Source organism: Ipomoea nil, unplaced genomic scaffold (genome assembly GCF_001879475.1).
Source record: "Ipomoea nil cultivar Tokyo-kokei standard unplaced genomic scaffold, Asagao_1.1 scaffold3104, whole genome shotgun sequence".
Classification (NCBI taxonomy): Eukaryota; Viridiplantae; Streptophyta; class Magnoliopsida; order Solanales; family Convolvulaceae; genus Ipomoea; species Ipomoea nil.
Genome location: NW_017619532.1, coordinates 2,394,146 through 2,402,835, shown reverse-complemented (window position 1 = coordinate 2,402,835; position 8,690 = coordinate 2,394,146). Strand labels below are relative to the sequence as shown.

Sequence of the window (8,690 nt, the reverse complement as noted above, 5' to 3'; positions counted from 1 at the left end):
TTTATAACATTAGTATAACGTACCCTAATATTTCTGTTTATGATTGTAATAGTTTTCGAGACGAATGGTTGTGTTACAACAGATGGTAACAAAGGAACGCCAAACCCAATAGAATTACACCCCGTTCCACACGTTCGGAACCTAATTTCAGAGTTCGAAGAGGTTGTTGAACCTATACAGCTGCAAACCGTTGCAATTAATGGTCCGTCAAGTCTCTTCATTCCCAAGAAATAATATTCATAAAATGTACTCTATATATGCCAGATAATTGGATTTATTTTATTTATTTAAATGTCTTTTTTTACAGTTGAATACCTAGATTTTGGAGACCCAGAATTCGTGTGCGAGTACTGTAGTGCCATTTTTTGGTCAAATGAACGCTCATCACAGTCAAAACCAAATGCAAATCCAAAGTACTCAAGTTGCTGTGTACATGGGAAAATAGTGTTACCGTTGATGATAAAGCCACCGAATAAGTTACATGATTTGTTCTTTGTACCAAGTGAGAAAAACAAATGTTTCTTGCAAAATATAAGATCGTATAATAACATGTTTTGTTTCACATCGATGGGTGGTAAAGTGGATAGGTCAATTAATAATGGTGCTGCACCACCAATATTTCGTATTAATGGCCAGAACTTCCATCGCATTGGAAGTCTTTTACCTACTGCGGGAGTACAACCAAAGTTTGCGCAACTTTATATTCACGGCACACAAAATGAAATCGAAAATCGCATCAAGTGTGTTAGGTATAACAAATTCAAAACATTAACATTTCATTTTTCTAAGTACATACAATTATACAGTTATTTAACAATATTTGTAATTCTTTATATTAAACTTTTTGTAGGACTGATACCGATCAAGCGGATCTACATCGAGAATTTGTAGCTGACATTAAAGAGGTTTTAGATCACAATAATGTGTTTGTCAAATCATTTCGTATGGCTAAGAACTTTCTTGATTGTAATGACACATCTGAGATTAAGATGAGGCTGATAGGCAGGAGGGCTACAGATGCACGTACTTATTCATTACCAACAACGTCTGAGGTTGCAGCTCTAATAGTAGGAAACCTAGAGCCATCAATGGGTGAACGGGACATTTTAGTGGAGTGTAAAACTGGAGGGCTGAAAAGAATTAGTGAATTAAACCCAGCCTATTTGCCATTGCAATATCCAATTTTATTCCCTTATGGCGAGGATGGATTTAGGGAGGACATTTGATTTTCAACAACAATTATTAATCATAATTGGTCAAGAAAAAGTGTCTCGCAAAGGGAGTATTTCGCTTTTCGTGTTCATGAAAGGTTAACTGAGATATCAACTCTACTATATGCTAAGAGGTTATTCCAACAATTCTTAGTCGATGTGTATACAATGATTGAATCTTCACGGTTGTGTTATATAAGGTCAAATCAAAAAGCGTTGAGATGTGAGGCATACAAAGGCCTCTCAGATGCCTTGACTCGAGGTGAGATTGAACCCAGCACTCAAGGCAAAAGAATCATATTACCATCAAGTTTTACCGGCGGGGCAAGATACATGATACAAAACTATCAAGATGCTATGGCGATTTGTAGGTTTATAGGTTATCCAAACCTATTTATTACAGTCACATGCAATCCAAAATGGCCTGAGATTAAACGGTTTTTGGACAAAAGGAACTTGAAGGTAGAAGATAGGCCCGACATAGTTTGTCGTGTATTCAAGATGAAATTGGATTAAATGATAAAAGAGATTAAGAAAGGGGAATTATTTGGTCACGTTAAAGCTGGTATAAATTATTGTACATTATAATATATTTTTTAAGTGTGCTATAATACAAAAATAAAAATTCACTTAGTTCTTTGTTTGCAGTTATTTACACAATCGAATTTCAAAAAAGAGGTTTACCACATGCACATATACTGTTGTTCCTTCAAAAGTATGATGATTTTTCTAGCCCAACATTCATGGACTCGATCATTTCAGCTGAGATTCCGGATAAGGTTACTGACTTGGTATATTATATAGCTGTTGAAGAATTCATGGTTCATGGATCTTGCGGACACACTAAAAGGAATTCACCGTGTATGGTAAATGATAAGTGCTCTAAACATTTCCCCAAGAGATTCATTGATTCATCTCAGTTTGATCAAGATGGGTACCCGTTGTACCATAGACGAAATGACAATAGAATGGTAAAAAAGAGTGGAATAGAGCTTGATAACAGGTATATTGTACCTCATAATCGATATCTACTACTGAAGTACAAAGCCCACATTAATGTTGAATGGTGCTACCAATCACAATCAATCAAGTATTTGTTCAAATACGTCAACAAAGGTAATGACCGGGTTACAGCTGAGTTTTATAAGACCACAACTGATGATAGCGGTAATGAAGTTGTAGATGAAATCAACATGTACTACGATTGCCGCTACATTTCAGCTTGTGAGGCAATGTGGCGCTTACTTAGTTTTGAGGTACAGTATCGCACACCACTTGTTGAGAGGCTAAGCTTTCACTTACCGGATTGCCAATCAGTTGTTTTTCAAGACGATGATAACATTAATCACGTTTTGAATAGGGAATCAGTTGCGCAAAGTATGTTCAATGGATGGTTTGTAGCAAACCAAAAGTACCCACAACTTAAACAGTTAAGTTACATAGAGATGCCTACAAAATTTGTTTGGAAAAAGGACATTCGTGAATGGCATCCAAGAAAGAAGGGTTTCGCCATCGGTCGAATATTCTATGTTCCACCAGCATCTGGTGAGTTATATTATTTGAGGTGCTTATTGAACATAGTACGTGGGCCCGAAACTTTTGAAGATATTAGGACACATAATGGAGTGGAGTATGGTACATTTAGGGATGCATGTTATGCTCAAGGCATGTTGGATGACAATAAAGAGTACATTGATGCTATAGTAGAAGCAAGCTTTTGGTCAACTGCTCATTCATTAAGGAAGTTGTTTGTAGTGCTTTTGACATCGAGTTGTATCATTAGGCCAGAATATGTTTGGAATGAGGTGTGGAAACATTTGTGTGAGGATGCTCAACATGTTCAGAGAAGGATTCTACAACAACCCGGTATAAACTATGTCTCATATTAAACTTATAAAATTACTGTAAATAATATTCTTTATTAAAGTTGTTTTTTTTTTTTTTTTTTTTTTTTTTTTTTTTTTTTTTTTTTCATATTTTATTACAACAGAATTGTTCTTAACTGAAGAAGAAAAGAAGAACTTTGGGCTAATTGAGTTGGAGAAATTGTTGGAACAACAGAATAAGTCTTTAAAGGACTACCACCCGATGCCGATCCCAGAAATGGTTAACTCTACATTGGTACGTAATCGATTATTGTATGAAGAATTATCATATGATCGTGAGTTTTTAAAAAAGGAGGCTCAAGAGTTGTGTGGTAAGTTGACGGAAGAGCAAAGATCGATTTACAATACTGTGCTAGACGACGTTTCCAGTCACCTGGGTGGTTTGTTTTTTGTTTATGGTTACGGTGGTACTGGGAAAACATTCATGTGGCGAGCATTATCATCTACATTGCTTTCAAAGGGCCAGATTGTTTTGAATGTTGCATCAAGTGGTATAGCTTCGTTGTTATTGCATGGTGGACGAACTGCACACTCAAGGTTCATAATACCAATAGCAATAAACGAAGATTCGACATGTAACATTAAATAAGGAAGTCAGTTAGCTGATTTATTGATACAAACAAGTTTAATAATTTGGGATGAAGCGCCGATGATGCACAAGTATTGTTTTGAAGAACTAGACCAGACCATGAGGGATTTGTTGCATTTTGTAGACCCGAACAGTTCCAACAAGACGGCAAAACAGTCGTACTCGGTGGTAATTTCCGTCAAATACTACCCGTAGTCCCCAAAGGTACTAGGCAAGACATAGTAGGTGCTACTATCAATTCTTCGTACTTATGGGACAGTTGCAGGGTTATGAAGCTAACACAGAATTTGCGTCTAAGCAATGTCGAAAACCACGACGAGCGCCGTGCCGCCAAACAGTTTGCAGATTGGATTGCTGCAATAGGTGATGGAAAGATTGGTGGCCATAATGATGGTTATGCTGAAGTAGAAATACCTAGGGATATGTTACTACCTACCAATGGTGACCATATTGCAACCATTGTTCGGAGTACATTTCCAATGTTTGCAAATGGTAATTCTAATGCGAGTTATCTTCAAGGCCGTGCTATTCTGGCACCTACACTAGATGTAGTGAACTCAGTTAATGAGTATATGAGTGACATGCATATTGCTGAAAGTAAAACATATTTTAGTTGCGACACAATATGCAAAGCGGATGCAGGTAGTGGAATAATGGGTGATGTCCACACACCTGAGTTTTTGAACAGTATTAGAGCTTCAGGTATCCCAAACCATGCATTGACTATAAAAATTGGTTCCCCAGTAATGTTATTAAGAAATATTGATCACTCAGTTGGATTGTGTAATGGTACGCGGTTGGTAATCACAAAGTTAGCAGACCGTGTAATTGAAGCTGAATTAATAGATGGTGCTAACAAAGGTGAAAAAGTGTTGATACCTAGAATGTCGATGTCACCCTCAGACACAAGATTACCATTCAAGTTTCAACGACGACAATTCCCACTAATGTTAGCATATGCAATGACTATTAACAAAAGTCAAGGTCAAACACTGTCACAAGTAGGTTTGCTTATAAAAAAAACCGGTTTTTGTGCATGGTCAATTGTACGTTGCTGCATCTCGAGTTAACAACCCAAGTGGGCTTAAAATATTGATTGTCAGCGACTCAAGGACAACTGCTACATCAACAACCAACGTAGTATACCATGAAATCTTCAATAATGTGTAATTGTTTACTAAACGGTATTTTTGGATATTCTGTTTAAACATGTTGTAATAATTTTTACTATTTGTTAATATTGCAAAATTTTCACAATAACGTAACCAATTATTCACACAATTGTAAACTATCTTGAACAATATCCATCCCGTGCATCGCACGGGGACTATACTAGTTAATATATATAGAGATAGAGATTTTTCCCTAATCATTTTGTTTTAATATATATAGAGATAGAGATATAGAAAATATAGAAATATAATATATAATATATGCAATATTTTATAAATTAATGATATAGTCATGTTATGTTGACTAATTTAATAATTATGTTGATGTTGAATACAATAAATACTTTCACACTTTGCAGGGAAAAAAAATTCCTTAATCATTTTACTTTAATATATATAGAGATAGAGATTCTTTTAACTTTGCCCTATTATATTTTAACATTTCATTTGCGTGTTGAAATTAATCTTCATTTAAATTTGTCGTTTCACCATTTAATAAAGATAACTAACATATAATCTTTTCATTCGATTAAGAAAACTTATGCGAGAGAAAGAAAAATTACACGTTAAGACTAATTTGACCATTTATAGTTTTATGCCCATTTTAGAGACCAAAAGTACAATTAACTATTATTCATGTTAAATCAATATGTCATGCTTATGCAATTGAGTGCACTACGTCAAAAAAAAAAAAAAAAAAAAAAAAAAAAAGAAATCAACATGAGTTCGGAAACGCTCTCTGGAAAGGCGAACAAACCGTCGGCGACAAGGTCACCGGGGGACCAAGATTTGGAGAGAAGCACGAAGAAATCCAAAACGAGAACAGAAGGCATGGAAGGGAACAATGCAGGGAAAGACATGGTAATGGAAGTCGGCGAGGAGACCAACCCTCCCGCAACCCCAGTAGCAGAAAAGACGACGACTCCCCCCCAGGCCACTGCCGCGGAGAAGACAACTGCAAGTATTTCGTACAAGGCTGTTGCTGCTAATGAAGTGCCAATCCAAGGGCCGTCTGCAGTAGAATTGGACCTCATCTCTGATGACGAAGAAGAAGATGAAGAAGAGAGGAAGATCCAATATGCCCGCGAATAACTCTCACGAAAGTGGAGAAATATCACATGAGGAGCAAATGGAAACGCACGCTGATCATCAAAGTCTTTGGCAAAACTGTGGGATACACATACCTCCTTCGCCGTCTAACGGCTATGTGGCAACCCCGATCTAGAATGGATCTCGTCAACATTGACAATGGTTATTCTTGGTGAAGTTTGGGTCTGAGGAAGACTACAACTTTGCGAAGTTTGGCGGCCCTTGGATGGTGTTGGATCATTATCTGATCGTGAAAGAGTGGAGACCTAACTTTGATCCCTTAACGGACACTACCGAATCAGTCTTAGTATGGGTTTGGCTACCATGTCTCCCGTCAGAATACTACGACTCAACTTCTTAATGAAAGTGGGAAGAAAGATAGGTCGACCCATCATGATAGACACAGCGACTAGTGAGGTCTCCAAAGCCATGTTCGCAAGAATATGTGTAGAAGTTGACATCACCAAACCGCTCCTACCAAAGTTCACGGCAAGACGAAAGGTTCGAACAGTGATGTACGAAGAACTCCATCTCATCTGCTTTCGCTGTGGTATGTATGGACATGGCGCCGAGAACTGCCCTACGCATACGGAAGAGAAGGAACAAACTCACAGCGAGCCATGGAACTCCCATCCGACGCCGACGACCGGAGTCACCAACGGCCAATCTGTTTCCCAAAATGGTAAGGAACATAGTGGTAAAGAATCACCCATAATCAGGCCGGAGATTGTGGATGATTACGGATCATGGATGATCGTCCAGAAACTGGAAAGGAAGAATTATAATTACCATAATAAGCAATATTCTAGGGCCACCAAATATGGCAACGCAGGCACCAACGGTCAGAAAGAGAAACTACCCAGAAACGATAAAAAGGAAGACAATAAGGGATCACGATTTGGTGCGTTGGCAGAGGATCAAGAAGGTGACTGTGAGGAAATTATGGAAGTAAACGATACAGAGATGGTAAGATCAAGGAAGGACAATAGGGATCAACCAAAAAAGGGTGGAATCAATAAAGGAAAGAGACCTGCAGTGCAAGTTTCGGAGAAACAAGTTCAAGGAAACAATGCGCACGGGATTCACAGAAAGCAAAACCAGAACGCGAGTACATCGGTGAAAAAAACCCACCCCAAACAGATAAAAGGCAAGCAAGTGAACTAAGCGGCTGTAGCAAATGAACACATTCTGGTCAAAGGAGATAATAAAGGAGGAAAGTCTACGGAAACTATTTGCATAGAAGAGGAAAACAGTAGCATGCACCTTGACGTGGTCGAGACAAGTGTTTTGGAACATTCCAACGACCCCCCTGATGCTGCCCATCATGAGGACGTCGACGTTGGGGTGTCTGATGAGGAATTTGATGATAGTCTTGAGCTGCTGGATGGGGGAGACATGGAGGTGGAGCTCTGGGCTGTTCCACCACCGGTTTGTTTCCCGTGTTTTGCTTTTTGCTTTTGCGTTTTCTGTTTGTTTTGTTTCCTTCTTGTGTCTCGTTCTTCTCTTTTGTTGTTTGTTTCTTATGATAGTTATCACCTGGAACTATCAAGGGGCGGCCTCAAAGAAGTTTTTGAGAGCCGCTAAATGGTTGATCACAAATCACAAGCCAGACATTCTTTGCCTTTTGGAAACCAAGACTTCTGGTGTTAATGCAGATGGCATTTGCATAAACCTCGGCTTTGATAAATGGGCTCGTGTAGAAGCTCTCGGTTATAGTGGAGGAATTTGGGTCCTATAGCGTGACACGCTGAACATTAGGATTCTCTCCTCCCACACTCAGTTTATGCATATGGCTGTGAGAGATAATAAAGACAAGGATTGGATCTTCATTGCGGTGTATGGTAGTCCCTCTCTACACTTAAGAAGGGGGCTTTGGAACGACCTCAACCAGGAGAAACTTCATATTCGGGGTCCCTGGATGATTGCAGGTGATTTCAATGCCATCCTCAACACTGAGGAAACCTCAAACCAAAATGCAAGTGGAAATTACAGGAATGACGATTTCAGAAATTGGATGTTTAATGAAGGTCTAGTGGACCTCGGTTATATTGGTCAAACTTTCACCTGGAAAAGGGGGAACGATCAAACTACCTTCAAAGGCGCTAGACTTGATCGGGCTATTTGTTCTTTAGATTTGCTGGAAACCTTTCACAACACGAAGGTAACGCATTTAGCAGCTAACAGTTCCGATCATTGCCCGATCAAAATCTGCATTGATGAAACACAAAGGTCTTATCAAACGCCCTTTCGGTTCCAAGGAGCATGGACCAGCCATGCAGGCTTTCTTGACTGTATCAGAAATGCTTGGAATGTCAAGACCGACGTTTGGAGTAACAGGGAAAATATGGCCGCGAAGCTGAAGGTTTGGAATAGAGATGTTTTTCGTAACATTCACTCTCTCAAAAGAACTTGGAAAAAAAACTTGAAGGTATCCAAAGAAGATTGGACCAAAGACTCGAAATGGGCCTGATCAAACTTGAAAGAAAGGTCCGATAAGAGCTAGAGGACGTACTCCATCAAGAAGAAATCTTATGGTTCCAACAAGCTAGGGAGGATTGGATCTCATCCGGGGATAGAAATAATAAATTCTATCATGCGGCCACCAAGATTAAGAAAGCCAGGACAAATTGCTATCACCTTCATAATGAAGAAGGGGTTCCCGCCATTAATGACCTACAGGAGGAAGAAATGGTTAAAACCTACTTTGAATCTATTTTCACAAAGGACAGAGACCGGGACATTA

At 38.8% G+C, this 8,690-nt stretch overlaps 2 protein-coding genes across 2 annotated transcripts; both read left to right on the top strand.

Moving 5' to 3' along the window:
* Nucleotides 1-1,954: 1,954 nt before the first annotated feature.
* Nucleotides 1,955-4,756, top strand: LOC109166675. Its single transcript, XM_019315563.1, has 3 exons — nt 1,955-3,077; nt 3,202-3,634; nt 3,946-4,756. The coding sequence occupies exons 1-3, from the start codon at nt 1,955-1,957 to the stop codon at nt 4,754-4,756; spliced, it is 2,367 nt and encodes a 788-aa protein (XP_019171108.1).
* Nucleotides 4,757-7,736: 2,980 nt separating this feature from the next.
* On the top strand, nt 7,737-8,417 carry LOC109166674. The gene has a single exon (XM_019315562.1). The coding sequence runs from the start codon at nt 7,737-7,739 to the stop codon at nt 8,415-8,417; it is 681 nt and encodes a 226-aa protein (XP_019171107.1).
* The last annotated feature ends 273 nt before the right edge of the window (nt 8,418-8,690 follow it).